This window comes from Hylobates moloch, unplaced genomic scaffold (assembly GCF_009828535.3).
Source record: "Hylobates moloch isolate HMO894 unplaced genomic scaffold, HMol_V3 SCAFFOLD_15, whole genome shotgun sequence".
NCBI classification, from domain to species: domain Eukaryota; kingdom Metazoa; phylum Chordata; class Mammalia; order Primates; family Hylobatidae; genus Hylobates; species Hylobates moloch.
In genome coordinates this window covers 41536349-41558494 of record NW_026652290.1, presented here as the reverse complement: position 1 = coordinate 41558494, position 22146 = coordinate 41536349, and the positions used below count along the sequence as shown (strand labels likewise).

The 22146-nt window shown below is 42.9% G+C and overlaps 1 protein-coding gene across 2 annotated transcripts in view; it reads right to left on the bottom strand.

Annotated features, from left to right (window-relative positions):
- CREG2 (cellular repressor of E1A stimulated genes 2) overlaps positions 1-22146 on the bottom strand; it is a 43841-nt gene that overhangs the window by 2039 nt on the left and 19656 nt on the right. Inside the window, exons 3-4 of one of the 2 annotated variants that reach the window (XR_009210109.1) lie at positions 9616-9729; positions 3570-5539 (exon numbers count right to left, since the gene is read on the bottom strand). Coding sequence is in view for 1 of the 2 variants with exons in the window: in XM_032177549.2 (XP_032033440.1) it covers positions 5392-5539; positions 9616-9729 (262 nt within the window). In the remaining variant the exon portion in view is untranslated. Of the gene's footprint in view, positions 1-43; positions 5540-9615; positions 9730-22146 lie in introns of those variants that run through there. The other variant, XM_032177549.2, reaches the window with a different exon arrangement.

Below are 22146 nucleotides of genomic sequence, written 5' to 3'. Positions count from 1 at the left end.
TCTAGTAATGGTAATTTGTAGTATGACATGAAAGGACTATATATCGATATCATAATTTCATTTAATCAAGCACACAAATCATATCAGGAATGAAATAGTCTTTGGTTAAATAGATCTAGTTTTGAAAAGAGATTTTACATTTAACATGCATTACATGGCACAGACAAATAATCACATCATTACAATTCAAATTGTACAATAATTGACTTTCTGGTATAGCAATCAAATAAGCATCAATAAATTATCCTAGAGAGGTTTTATTTTCAGAACAGTATTTGATAGTTCAATTATTTAAATAAATACAGACTTTTTGGAAAAATTGTAGAAATACTTTTGTTTTTTAAGAGACAAAATCTCACTCTATCACTCAAGTGTGGTGGCATGATCATAGCTCACTGCAGTGTCAAACTCCTGGCCTCAGAGCAATCCTCCCACCTCAGCCTCTCGAGTAGCTAGAACTACAGGTGTGCGCCACCATGCTGGGCTTTTTTTTTTTAATAAACATTTTTTGTAGAGATGAGGTCTCACTATGTTGCCCAGGCTGGTCTTGAACTACTGACCTCAAGTGATCCTCCTGCCTTGGCCTCCCAAAGTGTTTGGATTATAGGCGTGAGCTACCTTGCTTAGCCTAGAAATACTTTTCAACCAAAAAGTGACTCTCTTATAAACAGCTAATATACACAAAGCATATTGAAATAAGTAACATCAAAATTATACTCTATGTCAAAATCATGGATATATATAGTCACTGTAAATAAAAACATGGTGGTCTGGATAGACTTTAATTAGCTTATTCACTAAAACAGAATTATTTCCCACAATATTTAGGGGAAGATTACTGGAAATATAGTTCTCTATAAAATCAGTGGAGAACCATTATATACACACTTGGATACTTATATACACCTATAGCTTACTCAACATGTTTATACCAGAAATTTGAAGATGTCCTCTCCTCCTAAGTGACCCACTTAAAATCTATACAGCAGATTTGTTGAATTCTTATTAATTTGTATTTAACATTAAAGTGAACATATTTAGGAAAATTTTAAAGAATTTTACACCTCTTCTGCAAATGGATATATTAATGGTTAACAAATGAAATGCTGTCTCTTTGTACTAGGTTTTGGCTTAGCTCAGTTCCTCATTTTATTAGGGACTAATAAGAGAGAGAGTATAAATGCTTTATTAAGCTAAGCCTTAAATCTTGTTTATGTTAAGCTTTTTACTCAGAGATAATTATAGATTCTGAGATAGTTGTAGATAACTATAGATTCACATGCAGTTGTAAGAAATAATACAGAGATCCTATGTTCTTTTTACCCAGTTTTCCCCAGTGGCACATCTTGCTAAACTATAGTACAATATCCCAACCAGGATATTCACACTGATTCGGTCAAGATACTGAACATGTCCATCACCACAAGGATCTCTTGTGCTATCCTTTTACAGTTATGCCCAACTCTCTTGTTCTCCCCACTCCTGCCTGGCAACCCCTAATCTATTCTCCATTCCTATAATTTTGCATTTCAAAATGTTATGTAAAATGGAATCATACAGTGTATAAACTTTTATGATTGGCTTTGCTCACTCAGCATAATTCTCTGGAATTCATCCCAGTAGTTGCCCATGTCAGTAATTAGTTCTTTTTTATTGCTGAATAGTATTCCAGGCATAGAGGCACCACCCACTGTTTCACCAGCCACCCTTTAAAGGCCATCTGATTGCTCCAAGTTTTTGAACATTATGGATAAAGCTGATATGAACATTCATGCACAAGTTTTTGTGTGAACCTCTTTTCATTTCTCTGGGATAAATACCCAGGAGCAATTGAGGGTCAGTATGGCAGTTGTATGTTTAGTTTTATGAGAAACTGGCAAATGGTTTTGCAGAGTGGCTGCTCCATTTTACATTCCCACCACTAGTATATGACTGACTCAGTTTATCTGCATCCTTGTCAGCATTTGGTGTTATCATTATTTTTTATTTTAGCAATTTTGGTAGCTACGTAGTGATGTCTCAATGTAGTATTAGTTTGCAGTTCCCCTCATGACTAGTGTTGTTGACTGTCTTTTCATGTGCTTATTTGCCATTCGTATATCCTCTGCAGTGAAATGTCTGTTCATGTGCTCCATTTTCTAATTAGAATTTTTTTAACTGTTCAGTTTTGACAGTTCTTTATATATTCTAGATACTAATCTTTTGTTGGATACGTGGTTTGGAAATATTTTCTCTCAGTATGTGGCCTGTCTTCTCGGCCTTTTAACATGGTCTTTTGCAGAACAAATGTTTTAAATTCTGATGAAGTTTAATTTATCAAATTTTTCTTTTATGAATTGTGCTTTTGGTATCAAGTCTAAGAACCCTTTGCTTAGCTCTAGTTCCAAAAGATTTTCTATATCCTATAGTTTTATAGTTTTACACTTTATGTTTACAGATATGATCTGAGTTAATTTTTGTATAAGGTATGAAGTTTAGTTCAAGGTTCATTTTATTTTTCTATGGATGTCCACCTACTCCACACTTATTGAAAAGGCTATCCTCTGTTGAATTAGTTTTGTACTTTTGTAAAAAAAAAAATCAGTTGAACATATTTGTGTGGGCCTATTTCTAGATTCCCTATTCTGTTCCATCAATGTGTGTTCCTATGCCTCCACCAAATACCACACTTCTTGAGTACTGTAGCTACATCATAACTCTATATTAAATAGAATGATTTCTCCTACCTTATTCTGCTTTTACAAGATTGTTTTAGCTATTTCAATGCCTGTGTCTTTCCACGTAACTTTTAAAATAAGCTCGTATAGGTCTACAAAATCCTTGTTGAGATTTTGATAGGAATTGCATTAAACCTAGAGATGGAGATGGGGAGAACTGATATCTTTACTGTTTTGTATCTTCCAATCCAAGAACATGGTATCTCTCTTTCTTTGTTTAGGTCATTAATTTCTTTTCTTAGCATTTAAAAATTTTCACTACACAGGTCCTGGGTAAGTTTTGTTCACAGAAGTATTTCACTTTGGAGTGACTGCAAATGGTATTGTGTTTTTAGTTTTTTCCACACATGTTCATCATTAGCATAGAGAAATGCAATTGACTTTTGTATGTTGATCTTGTGTCCTTGCTGCACACTCACTTACTAGTTCCAGAGTTTCTTTTTTATAAAGTAGATTATTTGGAATTTTCTATGTAGGCAATCCTGTCATCTCTAAATAGTGGTACTTTTTTTTTCTTTCGATCTGTATGCATTTAATCTCTTTTTCTTGCCTTATTGCCATGTCTAGAACTTCCAGAACAGCCTCTAACATTTTAATCAATGTAAATTTCTAGAGATTTGCTGAAACACACTTGCCTGAATGGAGTCCATCAAACTTAAAACTATGAATTTTCAACACTATCCTTACCCAACCTTTTCAGGTTTCATTTCCTGTAATTTGGATACGTAGCCGATAACACTCGTCAGTGGTTATAAATGGCATCCACTCGGCAAAGTCCTTTGAAGCAGCAGTGACCTTTAATGAGCTAAACGGAACCTGACTATAAACGCAAACCTAGCAAGAGGACCTTACCTGCAAGACAGGATCAGGAGGCAGCGAAGCTCCTAGTATTAAGTGTGAGGTTGACTTATGCATACATTTGAGCATGTCATTTGTTCTTCCAGCTTTCTCCCCTTTCTTCTAAATTGGGAGTAGCAATAATTTTAAACTCTGAAAATATAAAATTCCCTCAGAGGTACCTTATTCTTATGTATTAGAAATCACCACTGTTAGGGACTCTTTTGAGGACTGGCTTATGACAAAGAATTCTCTGCATCTTCCTATGTTTTTAGCAATAGATAATTAAAATATATTTTGACAATTCAAGCTCTCATCATGTGTTATTTTGTTAAGCAAAAGTTTATAATCATTAATAACACTTTTATTTACTTGAAAAATGTATATTTCCTATATATAGTGATGTGATTTTTATGTTGTACAACCTCCCTAACCTACCAAAGAAAGTTTGTAGCCATTACAGAAAGACAGAAAACTTGGGACAGCTCAACCCTTTATAGGTTTTAATGATCACAGGTCTTAGATATATATACATAGGTCCATGTAGGCCTTAGAAGTGTACACAGGTACAGTCTAATTTCTTGAAAACACTAGGAGCTCCTACATATAATATGTAGAAAGTTTTAAATCTCTAGTAACAATCAAATTTCAGAGACTTTTTTTTTTCCCCAAAAGCAAGAAACATCATCTCCAGGCAAGCTAGTCCTTCTTTTTTACAGTCACTTTACTGATTTTCCTTGTTCAATTTCCACCCGTGCATTTCAATAGCTCTTTTGTTGTTAAAACTGGATATCTTCTAGGAACCACTCCACCTGTGTCTGCAGTGAGCTGTCTGGGATGTGGACTCAGCCTCTCTGAGTCTAGTTTTCTTGTCTGTAAGAGCCAATGATGACGTGCATCTCATTGGTTGCAGGGCTTAAATGAGATGGCTTCTGTTGAAGGCCTGGCCCAGGGCCGGGCAGGCAGTGGGCCCTCAGTTACTGGCTTCCTTTCTTCCTTCTGTAACATGCTGCCTTTACTTTCCCAGCTTCACCCTCTCCCCTCTCCGCTTTCCCCACCACAGAATGGGGAGCTTCTTATTTTGGATGCCCCTGTCTCTCATGCATGAGAGAGGGGAACCCTTGCCAGAAGTATGAGCAGCAGGGATCTGGGGAGCTTAATGTCAAAGCTACTCCTTTCTCTTTAATGGACTGCCATGGCTGCTTACATAGAGAAGGGCTGTGCACAAAGCACCCTATGTTCTTACACTGTTTTCATGTTATGGTGGGAAAAAAGCTGCATTCTAGCCAGTATGACCTAATAATGCATCTGCAATCCACCAGCAGGAGGAGTAATCTACGGACACACAGTCCTCCACCCTCAACCTAAAAACAATATCGTGGCTGCGTGATGCACAGTCAGCTGCTTCGTGGTCACAATGAGCTTAGAACCAAGACTCCGTTTGGCACAGCAAGCAACAAAGATACTCTCACAATACAAAGCAATCACATTGTAGGTACAGGCATTTTTTTTCTTAAAGAATGAAACAACAATGATCTCAACATGTCATTTTGACCACCAGCTATTATATGATTTCTGAATCGGTGAGTCTGGATTGAATACAATGGAATAAAGACTATCTACGTGAAGTATGCATGTGAGTTGGAGATCTGCAAATGACCACTTTAATCTCAAATCTAGCATGGAGTTCCCTGTTCACCCTCTCTCATTCTGCTGCAGGGATGGCAGGGCTGCTATGAACCCTTCGACAAAGAGACAGTGATCAATAGCTGTCTGGCTGCATCACTGAAAAGGTTTTCATTTAAGTGCAAACACCAAGGACTTTCTTCTTACTCCATCAGGCCTTTCTGGGAACTGCTTTGAAATATTCCTCCCTTGAAATATTGGATACGCCTCCATACCATTTCTGAAGCCAGATATGTTCTATCCTCATCTTCATAAAGAACCATTCATATTGACGAGGCCACTTCCTCATCCCTGGGTGCCTGCAGGAATAAAGAGAGACCACAGTAAAGATGCTCTTATCAGAGAGGTACACCCTGGGCCAAATCACAGGACCTCCAGAGTCCAGGCCTCATTTGGGCTGACAGCTGCTCAGATAAGCCGGAGGGAGAACCAGGGAGCTGAATGTCAGTGCCTGGGACCACTGTAGGAAGGCAGGGACTGTAGACCCTACCCCATGTGGCTAGAGGCTCAAGTCGTGGGCCAGGCTCCTTGGTGTGAATCTCAGTTCAGCTGCTGAAGAGCCATGATGCCGTGGGCTGTTGGCACTCACAAGCCTCTGTCTCATTACCTGTCACATGGAGTGATGCTGATGCGGCTCTTCATAGGGCTGTGTGGGGAAGCAGGCAATGAACCACACAGAAAACACCCGCAGAGAGTAAGTGCTCAGTGGAGGCTGGTTACCATTCTTTGGAAACATAAAGAAAGGCTTTATGCATCTCTATATGAAATGTTAGCAAAATGGTGAGCCTATGAAACCAGTTTGTTCATGGGAAGATTTCCAGTCTTGCAGCAGGCTGAGAACTACTGAGGCAAGTGAGAGCCAGCTAGAGTTGACAGGCAACGTCACATCCTGTCTTGTGCTGTTGACTGTCTTGCCTCTCCCCAGTGCATACCCCTAAACAGGCTGCAGTATCATTGAGGGCAGGGGCTGTGGCTCACTTCTTTTTTTTAATTTCATAAAAATTTCCTTTTTATCTAAAAATGTCATAAACATAATTCAAAGACCAAGTCCAAACTGGGAAAAACATTTATTACAAAGCAAATGCAATAATAGGTGGATGATCTTTATTTATTAAAAAAAATTTTTTTTAGAGATGGGATCTTGCTCTGTTGCCCTGGCTGGAGTGCAGTGGCAGGATCATAGCTCACTGCAGCCTCGATCTCCTGGCCTCAAGCAATCCTTCTGCCTCAGCCTTCCAAAGTGCTGGAATTATAGGTGTGTGCCACCACAACCATTCAATCATCTTTTTGAAGAATAATTTATTTTGAAACAATAATAAACATACAGGGAAATTGAAAGTACAGTATCCAAAACTATTTTATTTTCTTAATCCGTTTGAACAGAAGTTGCTGATCTGATGCCATAACACCCTAAATATTATGCAGCCACGATAATAACATGATTGTTGTTGTTTTAAGAAACCTACTTTTGTACTGATAACTGGAACAAAGTTTGATACCTGGAAGCGGTGCTGGTGCAACAAACCCTAATCCATGGGGCACTGGCTCTGGGCCCAGGCAGTGGATGGAAGCTGGAAGGACCCTGAGGAGACTGACAGTGAGGGCTTATAAGAAGGTAGTGCCTGGCTGGGCGTAGTGGTTCGTGCCTGGCTGGGCGTAGTGTTTCATGCCTGTCATCCCAGGACTTTGAGAGGCTGAGGCAGGAGGATCACATGAGGCCACGAGTTTGAGACCAGCCCGGAAAACATGGCAAAACCCCGTCTCTAATAAAAATACAAAAACTAGCCAGGCGTGGTGGCACACACCTGTAATCCCAGCTACTTGGAAGGCTGAGGAATAAGAATCACTTGAACCCAGGAGGCAGAGGTTGCAGTGACCCGAGATCGTGCCACTGCACTCCAGCCTGGGTGACAGACCGAGACTCTGTCTCCAAAGAAGGTTGTGCTTGTGGGTAGTCCCAGCTACTCTGGAAGCTGAGGCAAGAAGATCCCTTGAGCCCAGGAGTTGAAGGCTGCAGTGAAATATGATTACACCACTGCACTCCAGCCTGCACAAAAGAAAAAGACTTTGTCTCTAAAATTAAAAATAAAAGCAGAGAAAGGCTACTGAAAGCTGGAGGTAAAGGGATCTACATAGGCAAACTTGGCAATGCTGTTGTCTGTAGTTAGGTAGAAAACAGGAAATGATCACATCCTTCACCCACTTTTTGATGGGGTTGTTTGTTTTTTTTCTTGTAAATTTGTTTAAGTTTCTTATAGATTGTGGATATTAGACCTTTGTCAGATGGGTCGATTGAAAAAATTTTCACCCATTCTGTAGGTTGCCCGTTTGCTCTCTGATGATAGCTTCTTTTGCTGTGCAGAAGCTGTTTAGTTTAATTAGATCCCATTTATCAATTTTGGCTTTTGTTGCAATTGCTTTTGGTGTTTTAGTCATGAAGCAAAAGAAGACATTTATGCGGCCAACAAATATATGAAACAAAGCTCATCATCACTGGTCATTAGAGAAATGCAAATCAAAACCACAGTGAATACCATCTCATGGCAGTTAGAATGGCGATCATTAAAAAGTCAGGAAACAACAGATGCTGGCGAGGCTGAGGAGAAATAGAAATGCTTTTACACTGTTGGTGGGAATGTAAATTACTTCAACCATTGTGGAAGACAGTGTGGCGATTCCTCAAGGATCTAGAACCAGAAATACCACTTGACCCAGCAATCCCATTACTGGGTATACACCCAAAGCATTATAAGCCATTCTACTATAAAGACACATGCACATGTATGTTTATTGCAGTACTATTTACAATAGCAAAGACCTGGAACCAACCCAAACGCCCATCAATAATAGACTGGATAAAGAAAATGTGGCACATATACACCATGCAATACTATGCAGCCATAAAAAGGATGAGTTCATGTCTTTTGCAGGGACATGGATGAAGCTGGAAGCCATCATCCTCAGCAAACTATCACAAGGACAGAAAACCAAACACTGCACGTTCTTTACTCATAAGTGGGAGCTGAACAATGACAACACATGGACACAGGGAGGGGAACATCACACACCTGGGGCCTGTTGGGTGGTGGAGGCAAGGGGATGGAAAGCATTAGGACAAATACCTAATGTATGGGGGCCTTAAAACCTAGATGATGGGTGCAGCAAACCACCATGGCACATGTATACCTATGTAACAAAGCTGCAGGTTCTGCACATGTATCCCAGTACTTAAAATTAAAAAAAAAAAAAAAAAAAGGAAATGAACCTAATGAACCCACTGATCTAGGGAAGATTTTGGCCTGTTCTCATTGCTTATAATAACATGTGAGAGGAGAAGAACTAAAGAACTAGAGTTGAGTTTAAAAGCTAGCAATAAAAAATAAAAATTAAAATTAGAAACCTTTGTGCACACGCACACACATGCACACCGACATCTGTTTCTTTAGGTATTGAAAGCCATGAGCTCGTGTGAACATATCCAATCCCAATCATTCTAGTTTTCTCCAATTGTGACTTTAGCCTTTTTCCGTGTCCTTACAAGCCTTGCTTATTCACTGCATCCCTGCGTGCAGGATCTTCCTCTTCCCGTGGTGTTGTGGATCGCCCCTCCAACTGACCACTTACCTTCGTGTTACTCTCCCACTAATGCAGACCAATGCCTTCTAGCCTATTTCCATTGCTGCACCAGCCCACACCCCAGCTCCGAGCCTCCACCTCCGGCTGCCCCTGCATGGACACCTGTGGAAAGGCCACCCCCCGTGTACATGCGCCGTCCTCAGCTTGCACAAGCTCTGACTCCAGGCTGGGCCGCCCTCTCACTTGTGTGGACCCCTGCAGCAGTGGTTCTCAAACTTTAGTATGCACATCAATTTCCTGGAGCATGCCTTTTACAGATTCCTGAGCCTTATTTCCGGAGAGTTTGATTCAGTTAATAGGTAGGGGTGGAGCCCAGAAAGCTGCGTCTAAGTCAGCATCCTACTGATATAAGGGTGAGAACACCACACTGAGAAATGCTGCGCTGGCATCCGCAGCAGGCAATGTGCTTTGTTTCCAGTGGATGCTTGAATCTGTTTGTTGTGTTGACGAGGAAGGCTCAGCTATTTTCATGGCAAGGCAGGGCATTGTCAAAGGTTGGAAGTAGGTAGGAATTGTACCTGGAATAGCTCAGTGCGGTGCTCTCCAGAGGCATTTACCCGGCTTCTGCTGCCACTGCTAGTGATCTCCACAGCCAGGCTGAGCTTGGCCCTATTACCACAGAAGGGCAGTGGAGACCAATCACTGTCATTTGCATCAGAGGCATCAAATGGCACAGCCTGACCTCTGCTTATTATTATTGTGTATTTCTGGGCATATCAATTTTAAAGCATTTACACACCTTGAAAACATGGCTTGCTTGGCAAATTCTACTTCTTCTGGAGACACTGCGATCATCTGGCCAGTGAGCGTTAACTGGACACATCGGGGATCTTCTGGATCAACGATGTTTTTTCTGCATGTGAAAAACATTTTTCGTATATCAGAACAAGGATAGAACATCAGCCGGCAATTCTAACGATTTTATAAAATTAAAAATAGTAGTCACATTCCTGGTTATATCATTCAGGTTTTGTTATGGACAGTTGCTTTAAAATACTCAGGCCTTGCAATAGGTGTGCTTGTGTAGGTTAGATATCAGTCTGTATTCTGGGGCAGTGAGATAACATCCGAAGCGCCCTAGGCAAAAGTGCACATTTGAGGGTGGAGGAAATTGAGATGGGAAAGTTTCCTGACCCTCTGAGGGACTTACGACAGCAGGGTAGGGTGGGGTTCAGAGGGTGGGGGTGCTTGTTTTGCTGAGCTCAAACCCCTTGCAGGAGGAGGAGTACACAGGTGAGCAGGTGCAGGAGCTGAGGCGAGTGATTTTTTAGGCACTGGCAGGAATGAACCCTGTACCAGCCTGCGGCAGCGTCTAACAATCGCCCACAAACTCTGGAGCCCCAGAGGGCATGTATTACAAACAGTGCTCTTTTAGTGGTTGCCGTCAGCAGGTGGCTAAGTGTTAACCAGCTCAGTGGAAAGTCAGGGTGACATACACCCTGCCCTCTTGGTACCTGGGTTCTTGTCCGGCATCCAGACTTAAAGGCTTGTGAGTGCAGAGGTTTTATGATGCAGTGGAAGTGGCTCTCAGTGGAAGAAGAGCTGGAAAGGGGCTGGTGCAGGAAGGTGATCTTTCCCTGAGGCCTGGCCATCTCCAGCCAGGCTCCTCTCCAAAGTTGTGCGGTCTGAAGTTAAGCTGCATCTATCCATTCTCTCTGACTCTCAGTTGCTTCTTCTCCTCTCAAAGTCCAGCTGCTTTTCCCTCTGCCATCTGTGCTTTGGGGTTTATATGGGCACAGGATGTGGGGGAGGGCAGGCCAAAAAGCAACATTCAGGCTCAAAAACAGGAATGCCTGTTCTCATTTAGGGCTTCGGGTCCAGGCTGGAGGGTGGAGCCCTCGCCAGGGACCCTGCTCTCCTGCCTCCTGTTCCTATCAAAATGGGGAGTTATTATTCAAAGGGAATGATGTTTCAGTTCTGCTATGAATAAATTCTAGAGATCTGCTATACAACATAAGAGTTCACAAAATAATATTGTGCACATAAAAATTTACTAAGAGGATAGATCTCATATTAGGTAGGTTTTCTTTTTCTTTTCTTTCTTTCTTTTTTTTTTAAACTGCAGAAACAAAACACATCAAATGGACACAAGAAAACTTTGGCAGGTGTTGGATGTGTGTGTAATATGAATGGCATCCCTGGAGTAGTACAATGCATCTGTCTGGATCCAGCAGTGACTGGAATAAGGGCTTTCAAATATTGCCATCAGAACCTGCACTGGAGGGTTCCTTAATCAGCAAAAAGTGTATTAGAAATAATAAGAACAGTAGTGTGATCATATTTGTGACTGCTTGCTAAGAAATGTTTCTGCAGTGACAGAATTATCCTAAGACTTGTTTCCATTTTAAAGGTCACCTGGCAGTGAGGATGTGGGGAAGGGAACTTTTTCTTCTTCTTTTTTTTTTTTTTGAGACAGAGTCCACACCCAGCTATTTTTTTTTTTTTTTTTTTTTTTGAGACGGAGTCTCGCTCTGTCGCCCAGGCTGGAGTGCAGTGGCGCAATCTCGGCTCACTGCAGGCTCCTCTCCTGCCTCAGCCTCTCCGAGTAGCTGGGACTACAGGCGCCCGCCACCACGCCCGGCTAATTTTTTGTATTTTTAGTAGAGACGGGGTTTCACCGTGGTCTCGATCTCCTGACCTCGTGATCCGCCCGCCTCGGCCTCCCAAAGTGCTGGGATTACAAGCGTGAGCCACCGCGCCCGGCTCCAGCTATTTTTTTTGAGACAGAGTCTCACTCTGTCGCCCAGGCTGGAGTGCAGTGGCGCCATCTTGGCTCACTGCAACCTCTGCCTCCCAGGTTCAAGCAATTCTCCTGCCCCAGCCTCCCGAGTAGCAGGGACTGGCGGCACGCGCCATGACGCCTGGCTAATTTTTGTATTTTTAGTACAGACAGGGTTTCACCATATTGGCCAAGCTTGTTTCAAACTCCTGACCTTGTGATTCACCTGCCTCGGCCTTCCAAAGTGCTGGGATTACAGGTATGAGCCACTGCGCTCGGCCCAATTTTTGTATTTTTAATACAGATGGGGTTTCACCATGTTGGTCAGGCTGGTCTTGAACTCCTGACCTCAGGTAATCCACCCGCCTCAGCCTCCCAAAGTGCTGGAATGACAGGCATGAGCCTCCGTGCCTAGCCTGTGGGGAAGGGAACTTAAAGCTCTCACCTACCTCTAATCATGTCAGGGTGCCTATTTCTGGAAGAAGCATAAACAAGAGAATCTGATTCTCCAAATGTCATTCAGAGAGTGGCTTCATGTAAATCCACAAGAGAAAGCTCTTCTTGGCCACAGCTTGTGCCTTATGCTGTTGCAAGCTGTGTCCATAAGTGTTTGGGAAGATGGTTCAAGGATGAGGCAGCACAATGATAATATTAGTTACTTACATTCACATAGTGTTTTCAGTATTTCTAAAAGGCTTTGATGTGTATTCCATCATCTGCTGCTGTAGTAAGATTTGTTCATTTTTATACCAAGGACATTTGTACATCACCTCATTTGGTTTGATCTTCATGACAACCCTAGGAGGTTTTATTATTAACCCCTGTTTAGAAGTAAGAAAATTGAGACTCAGAGGGGTTAAGTTGTCCAGGGCCACAGAGCTCACAGGGGTGCAGCCAGGCCTGTAGGACCCTACCTTAGGTCCTCTGGTCTCAAGTAGAAAGCTAGGCTACTTCTCATCTGGTCCCTTATTTATTTATCCTTTTTTTTGAGACAGAATCTCACTCTGTCGCCCAGTCTGGAGTGCAGTGGCGCGATCTTGGCTCACTGCAACCTCTGCCTCCCGGGTTCAAGGGATTCTTCTGCCTCAGTTTCCCAAGTAGCTGGGATTGCAGGCGCACACAACCATGCCCAGCTAATTTTTGTATTTTTAATGGAGGTGTGGTTTCACCATGTTGGCCAGGCTGGTCTCAAACTCCTGACTTCAAGTGATCCACCTGCCTCGGCCTCCCAAAGTGCTGGGATTACAGGCGTGAGCCACCGTGCCTGGCCCCATCTGGTCCCTTATATCTGGGTATATCCCAGACTTGACCTCTCCTCTATCTCCCAGATCCAATCAGTCCCCAAGGTTTATGGATTCTTTATCCTAATATCTGATTATAAACTTTTAAATATCATGCTGGGACATTTTCTCAAAAGCTTGCCTTGGGGGTAAAAAAAAAATACTACCACATGGGGAAAAAAAGAGCCTGTTGCATAGAATTGTTTATGATGGCAAAAATTGGAAGTAACCAAAAAGCTTAGCAGTGGGGAAATACAAATAAATTAAGTTTTATCAATACTATAACATACTGCCTTTAAAACAGATGAGATAGAGCTATAGGTGTCCATGACAAAGACATAAGTAAAAATGTTACAGGCAGTGAATCCATATCGATCTGCAGCAACCTCAATTCTTGCCTCCTCGGAAGAAAGAATTCAACTGAGGGGGGCATAAGGCAGAGTGAGAAGTGAGGCAAGTTTTAGAGCAGGAGTGAGAGTTTATTAAAAAGTTTTAGAGCAGGAATGAAAGGAAGTAAGGTACAGTTGGAAGAGGGGGCCAAGCGGGCAACTTGAGAGATCAAGTGCATGGTTTGACCTTTGACCTAGGGTTTTATATATTGGCACACTGACCTTTGGCCTAGGGATTTATATGTTGGCACACTTCTGGGGCCTTGCATCCCTTCTTTCTGATTCTTCCCTTGGGGTGGGCTGTCTGCATGTGCGGTGGCCTGCCAGCTCTTGGAGGGGAACATGCACAGTGCGTTTATGGGACTTGCACACATGCTCACTTGAGACGTTCTTCCCTTACCAGTCAAGTCTTCGTATAAGGTCACGTACCAGTTAAACTCTGCCATTTTACGTGCACACGTGTGAGCCCACTCACCCAACTCCTGAGATATTAGCAGGAAGTCGCTGATCACCAACTTCAGGTTTTTTCTATCTATTGGGAGACTACCTTTCCCTGGCACTGGGTGTGACCAATTATTTTTTTAGAGAGACAGTTAACAACCACCTGACTACCACCTGATAGTCACCTGACATTCCTGGTGGGGGTGGGATTGGGCCCTCTCCTGGCCTGCTCATGTCTGACTAGCTACCTACAGTAACAAAAACAGTTGAAGAAATTTTAAAAATCTCTGGACCTTCAAACTCCTTATGCCAAAGGGAAGGTTAAGCCTAGAGGTTGAGTTATGCAACTCCCTCTTCCAAATAAATCACTGTTACCAGCATTATGCATCAGCCAGACTCCCCAGGAAAAGGTTAAAGGCTTCAGGAGTCTCCAAGTGACTGCCCCTACAGATCATTCATAAGTAAAATTTTTTGCTGGCCTCCCATGAACAAGGACATGCCAATTGTAACTTTAGGTCTGCAATCTAAGTCTAGCTCCTGAAACTAAAGTCTGTTTGATTCCATGCTGATAATGGAATTGACATTCAATTGCAAGTTTATCTTCCCAGGTGCAGAATAAAGACAAGACTGGATCAATCATTCCTCTGCTTACCCAGAGACATTTGCATAATAAATTCTTCCTTTACTCCTCTTTTTTCTTTCAAACATTCACCTTATCTTATGTAAAATATTGATCTACTGGGTACTAACTAAAGTCTCACAAAGATATAACCATTGCCTTACCACCTACCTGCCTCTCTTCCTACATGCCTTTCTCCCCTTTAAGAAAATGTACAAATACTAAACCTCCTGAAAACCTCTTCAGGAAAATAACCACAGATAGGTCTGCGGCTTGCGTGTTCCTACACATGCACTAAGGTTGGCTTAATAAATCTCAACTGATTTTGACACTTGCTTCAGTGACTCATTTTGGTTATCAATTTTGGTTATCAAGAAAAATATGTGCTGTGTGGCTCCATTAAAAGAAGAAAGAAAGGGCTGGGTGTGGTGACTCACACCTGTAATCCTAGCACTTTGGGAGGCCGAGGCAGGCAGATCACCTGACATCAGGAGTTCGAGACCAGCCTAGCCAACATGGGTGAAACCGTGTCTCTACTAAAAATACAAAAATTACCCAGGCATGGTGGTGCGCAGCTGTAATTCCAGCTACTCAGGAGGCTGAGATATGAGAATAGCTTGAACCTGGGAGACGGAAGTTGCAGCGAGCCAAGATTGCACCACTGCACTCCAGCCTGGGCGACACAGCAAGACTCAGTCTTGGAAAAAAAAAAAAAAAGAAAAAGAAAATTATAATCTGTGGTAGTTTTGATACTGGAAAAATGTGGTTGTTAAGTTGTAAATTTTTCTTCTAAGTTAAGATGAAAGAATGATGGAATGTAATCTACATAACAAAAGCCAAATCTATATCGTTATAAAAACAACTGAGATGCATAGGAGAAAAGAAGTAAAAATTGTAAGAAGAAACTGAATTCACATATATGAAAAATATTTAGAATTTGTGTCTGAATGATACTGTCATTAGTTGCACCCAATTTATTTGTTCACTATTAAAGCTAATTTCTTCATTAAATTGTTCTGTGATGAAAGCAATGAAATTAGCCTTCAGATGTAAGTCATTATAGAATAATAACACAGTACATTTACATAGGGAGCATTTTTGCTTCTCTACTGTGGGTAATTACATGGAAATAGAAAGGAGATTATATGTTTTAAAAGGCAATAGAAAACTTTGCATTTACACAGTGGAAAACCCAGCTGAACTTGGTATCACTTCCTTCTACATGTGGTAGACAGGCTAATGGCCCCCCAAAGATGTCCACATCCTAATCTCTGGAACATGTGAATATGTTCCCTTACGTGGCAAAGAGGAAGTCGGTTGCTAATCAGCTGATTTTGGATCAGAAGATCATCCTGGATGATTTGGCTGAGCCCAAGGCAATCACAAGGATCATTAAGTGGAAAGCATTGAAGTGATTTGACTCAGAAAGACCTGCCTGGCCATGGCTGGCTTTGAATACAGAAGGGGCACGAGCCTTGGGTTGCAGGCAGCCTCTTGAAGCTGAGAAAGGCCAGGAAACAGACTCTGCCCCAGAGCTTCCAAAAAGGAACATAGTACTGCCAACGCCTTGGTGTTAATCTGGTGAGACCTCTTTTGGACTTCTGACCTCCAGAACAATCACATGATAAATCTGGGTTATTTTAAGCCAGTAAGGTGTGGTAATTTTTTACAGCAGCAATACGAAACTAATACACCATCTAAAGGAAGTTGGATGGCAGCCCCACCCTTAGTCACAGGAGTGCAACACACCTGTGGTTACTGGCAGCTGTGCCCCTGAAATGGCCAGCAAATGCAGCACCAGCTAGGCGAGAGGGCCCTGAGCACCCTGGGGACCCTGATGCATGCTGTCAATTGGTGAGAGGCTACTTTGGTAAACAGGGGCTGTAGGAGGTGTTGCTCCTCCTCTGGGTAACAGATCTCATCTATTGTTGAGGCATCCACTTCCCTCTCACACGCAGCTTCAGGAACCCTAGTCCATCCCCAGGTCCCGAGAACCTGGATTGCCTAAGCCAACAAGCATATTCCATTCCCTGGATATAGTGATGGATTCAGGGACTGGCACAACAGCAAGTTTGGTCACGAAAGCTCAAGGAGCTATTTGCTGAGGACTTCCAGAGTGGAAACCCCCCTAACTCTTTTTTGGAGTCTACCTGGAGAGGCGCTCACTTTTTGTTGGACATAAACAGGGGAGCATCCGTACTTGGGGAGCAGCCACACTGGATTACAAAGGAGCCACCCTTAAAATGAAACAGACACCACAGGAGAGAGGGAGAGGGAAAAAAATCTCATTTGGTTGACATTGTTTAACTCCTAAGAAAAGCCTTCCTCTGAATTTTTCAGTTAAGTGAACTGTTAAATTTCTCAATTCTTTAAGTCCATATGAGCTTACTTTTCTATTTCTTTCAACTGAAAGGTTGCTCACTAATTACAGGGCTTCAAGTTTCTGGAGCTCTGTTTTTCTCTGTTCTTAGATGTGGTGGAGACGTGCCCACCTAATGTTAGATCAATGTTAATAGCGATCAATGAGCTATTTTTCATAAAGACAATAAAGAAGCACCCTGGGGTGTCCCTTTGGGCTCTCTACCTCCTGCAACTTGAGCGAGCTAACTTATTTTATTTGTGTTTCACAGGTGTGGGTGACCCTGGGAGCTGAAGGACGTGGGCTGTGCTGATTGCATCTCTCCTTCAGGCCAGTGGACATTCTTTTGGGTATTTCTCCCTTTTTCACCTGACTTTGGGGTCGGCTACCCACGCCCTGTGAGGATGGGCAGCTTGTAAACCAAGAGGATTCAGATCTCAAGGGTAGGACCAGAAAATCCTGATCCATGCTCTCAAAGTGGCCACCTGGGGAGCCCAGAGGGATGCTCTTCTTGCCTGAGGACCCTAGTGGAGAGTGGCAGGAGCTGTCCTGGACTGTGACATCTGCCCTCCGGACCCTGACTGTGCTCACTCATCGAGGCTGGCCTGGTCCCCACCCAGCACTCAACAGGTGGCCTCTGCTGGGTGAAATGCTTGCATACCCAGCCAGGAGCTTCTTTTAACCTTTTTATTTTTATTTTTCCTGTAACAGGGCCTAAAATGGTATGTGAAGACTCAATCTAGGGAGTCAAGGGATCAAATATCTGTTCTTAGGGGGTTGGTTTCATGCCCAAGGCATGGACCCCATTGCACTGGGGATTCCAGAATGCTTCTGAATTGGGAGAATGATCAGTCACAGCACTTTGTATGCAGTGGAGTGGATTACATGGACCTGGGGAGTCATAAACGACACAATAAGGCAGTGTTCTTGTACTCAAATGATCTCCAATTAAAGGTGAAGCTTGCATTCCGGATAGCTAACCTTCTCGGAGATAAGTAATTCTTCTCTTGCTACAACAATTTCTTTTACACTCATATTTTTGTGGGCTACAATTTTGTAAGAGCTTCATAAGGGATGTGTTTTTCTAAAAATACATGTAACCTTCCCAAACACTTTATATCTTGATAGTACATTTAAAAGTCTGTTTTATTTTTATATGTGTATGTTCAGTGGTAAAGAAAAATATTGGAGGAAAGCATGTATTATGTTCTTTGAGGATTTCAGAAATTATACCAATATATAAACATAGTGAACAAATGACATTAAAATATTTGTTTAACCTTTGATTTTTTTTATAATATAGAGAAAATTGGCCGGGTGTGGTGGTGCACACCTGTGGTCCTAGCTACTCAGGAGGCTGAGGCAGGAGGATCACTTGAGCCCAGGAGATTGAGGCTGCAGTCAGCTATGATCATGCCACTGCACTCCAGCCTAAGTGACAGAGTGGGACCCTGTCTCAAACACACACACACACACACACACACACACACAAACAAAAAAAGGAAGTGGATTGGACCACCCAATCCTGCAAATGATAAAATCACCACCATTGTACAATGGTTCTCAACTGGGAGAAGTTTCCTCTCCACAAAAGGCAACTGGAAATCTGGGGAGCATCTTGGTTGTCACAGAAACCGGGTTGAGGGGCTCTATCTCCTTGTACTTGGTGGGCAGGGGTCAGGAATTCTAAATGTCCTGCAATGCATGGGACGATCTTACACAAGGAACTGTCCTACCCCAAATGCCCATAGAACCCATTGAGACACGTCGCAAGGCTTTGTCTCTCCCTGATGTATCCAGCCAGATAGTAACAGAAGGAAGGTAGATGTAGACCAGGCTTTCTCAATTTTGGCACGGCTGACATTTTGGGCTGGATGATTTTTTGAGGTGGAGGGCTGTCCTTCGCATAATAGAGTATTTAGCAGCATTCCTGGGCTCTACTTGCTAGATGCCAGCAGTACCCCCCACCCCAACCCAAGTTGTAACAACCGAAAAGGTCTCCAGACATTGCCAAATGTCCCTGGGGAGGAGTCTCTCAGCTCCCTGTTTGAGATCCACTGGTGGAAATGCAGGTAAACTTTTCGACTTAGTGGAGGGAGAGGAGTGAGTTGCCTCGTGTGATTTTGTACAGTGTCAAATAAGTATGGGCGTCATCTGCAACTGAGAGAGAATGAAGGGGAACGTTTAGGTTTGTTCTTTAAAAAAGGGCTCTTACTGGGGAAATGAAATGGGATTTTCTAGGTGTGCTGAGAATGCATGGGAGGATTCTGTTCATAAATTGAAAGGGGCAGCCTCAGTTTGGCCACGTGGTTTCCCTGGGCAGACCTGAGCCACCTGGGTGCAGGAACAGAGGAGGTGGAAACAGGGCTTAAAGGGGCTGGGTATGGCCAGGCGGGAGGCGAGAGGGTCAAAGGAGGTGTAGGTGGTCTCAGGGCAATCGTAAAGATAGACCAGGGAATCTAACCTGGGCAAAGAGAAAGGGGAGCCAGGACGTGCTGACGGGTGGGAGGATCGTGATGGGGGCAAAGGGTTGGCAGCTCCATGTGGTCCAAGCATGTTGCAGGAGGGTTGTAAGAGCAAGAAAGATACAGGGTAGGAGGCGTGGAATGGAAATTCTGGATGTGGTGCATTTGCTAGCAAATCTGGAGTGTGGGTGGTGAGAACCTGGCTGGAGAAGCTGGAGTGTAGGACGCGCCCTCCACACAGTGCTGAAGGCGAGAACAAGAGGATGGCAGCAGAGAGGAAAATGGTGAGGCCTGCAGCTTCTACTGCCAGTTTTATTCCTGTTCCCTAGGGTAACCCTAGAACAGGATTCTCCTGTTCGGTGCTAGCCTTTCCGGCAGCTGCAGAAAGCATTGCGTCGTTCCTGGGACTGCTCCTTTCCAGGCTGGCTGCTTTCAGACATCCCAGCTTGTCAATGTCCCTGTTAAACTATGGGATCCAGAACTGTCCTCGAAACTCCAGCAGCAGGTGAGCAAGGTTGGGGAGGCGTCTCACCTCTACCACCCCTACTCCATCCTCCAAGGGATGCTATCGACAATAGTTCCCTGATTCATCATCATAGGAAACCTATCAAAGAAAGGAATGGTCTTTGGTATGACATCTTTCCCAACCAATATTGCCTGTAAGTGGTCACTTCTTCCTATTCTTAGGGCACAGAAAAAGCTTGTCTATTTTATTAATATCTTGCTTTTAGTTTTTATTTTATTTTATAGCATACCAGTATAATGCCTCATACTGTCCTAGTTAATTTTTTCCCCAGTTTTGTTCATCCTTCTTGGCACCACTTTCCTGGTTATGACATTGGCTTCTCTTGACAAATTTCTATGTCTCCCAAATATGTATTTTTCAGTGTCTCTCACTATATCAAGCTTCCAGTCGGTTCAACCCCAGAATCCTTCCTCTGGCTCCCAGAACCCTTCCCCCTACTTTTCAGAGTATTGTGAAAGGTCAAGGAAGCAGAAACTTCCTACACAGAGTTCAGATAAACCCCACCCTACCAGCAGACCCTTTTGGTCATTCACCCAATTGTTCATTCATCCACAGTTTCACATCCATTGTGAAATTAGATATAAGAGAAATAAACAAATATAAATCTGCCCAGGTTATTATTCCCCAGTTTATGTTATTCCATCTTGTCTCTGAGAATATGACCATGCAAGTTTCTTGGAATGCCTCAGGGAAATCCACAATAGTTTCCTAATTCATCATCATAGGAAAACTATAAAAGAAAAGGATAGTCTTTTGACATGACATCCTTCCCCACCAACATTGCCCGTAGGCAGCCACTTCTTCCTACTCTTAGGGCACAGAAACCATCTCTTCAAGAGCCTGTTCCAGAATCACTATGTAAGCTATTTGTGTTCACCCACAGATCCTCCCAACCTCTGATTTTTGAGACTGAATGACGCTTGCCCATTTTCAGGCTGTTGATGTCTCTTTTACTCCTCAATTCAACGTTCCCATCCATGACTTCCCTGATTTCTCTGAATGAAATGTGTATTGTTCAGAAGCCTTGGACATACAGTTGGCCTTCCACATCCATGGATTTTTGCATCTGTGGATCCAACCAACAACAGACTGAAAATATTTAGGAAAAAAAAAAAGCTACAGTACAAAATAAAAAATAATACAAATAGGCCGGGCGCAGTGGCTCATGCCTGTAATCCCAGCGCTTTGGGGGGCCGAGGCAGATGGATCACCTGAGGTCAGGAGTTCAAGACCAGCCTGGTCAAATGACAAAACCCCATCTCTACTAAAAATACAAAAATTAGCTAGGTGTGGAGGCACGCGCCTGAAATCCCAGCAACTTGGGAGGATGAGGCAGGAGAATCGCTTGAACCCAGGAGGTGGAGGTTGCAGTGAGCCGAGATCGCGCCATTGCATTCCAGCCCGGGCGACAGAGTGAGACTCTGTCTCAATAATAATAATAATAATAATAATAATAATAATAATAATAATACAAAACCAATATAGTATAACAACTATTTACAGAGCACTTAGATTGTACTAGGTATTATAAGTAATCTAGAGATGACTTAAAGTACGCAGGAGGATGTGCGTAGGTTATATCCATAATATCCCATTTTATATCAGGGACTTGAGCATCCACAGATTTTGGCGTCTTTTGGTGCAGGGCTGGAGGAGGGTTCCTGGAACCAATTGCCCATGGATACCAAGGGATGAATGTATGTGTTTAACTGGAATAGTGGTCCATTACATTTCCTTACTCATCCTGGGTTAGAATTTTCTCTTATCCAGTGTCAAATGTTGTGATTCAATAGACACTGGCCAGCCACACACAACAGACGGCACCAGAAAAGGGGGGATGTGGACCCACTTCCTGGACAGGAGAGCAACAGGTGTGTTCGAACAATCCACTCTGAGAGGCAAGGCACTGTCTAGCAATATGGTTCAATGTATGATGACCCCTTTCCTTTGAGCTTTCACATTTATGTATAACTTTGATATGCTAAGATTATATTAAAATTTATCTTCATCAATTGAATCTCACATGTGTTTGAGCCATTTTAATTTCTATATTTAAAACATTTATATTATAAATAAGTGCAATCATGACACCTCCAACATACCAAAGAGGGCTGTAGCATACATTAGAATAAATCACCATGTTTCTATCTCCACTTGCACATCCATTTAAACTGTTACTTCCATCCTGAGGTAGATGGAATAACAGCTCCCCCAAAGGTGTCCTAATCCCCAGATGCCAAAGAAGTCCTAATCCCCAGAATGTGTGAATGTGACTTTATATGGCAACAGGGACTTTGCACATGTGATTAAGTTAGGGATCCTGAGAGGGAAAGATTATCCTGGATTATCCAGTGGGCCCAATATAAACAGAAGATCCTCCTAGAGGGAGGCAGAAGTTTCAAGTGAGCAGTAGGAGGTGGGATGACAGAAGCAAGCCCCGAGAGTGAGGTAAGCAAGGGACCACGCGCCAAG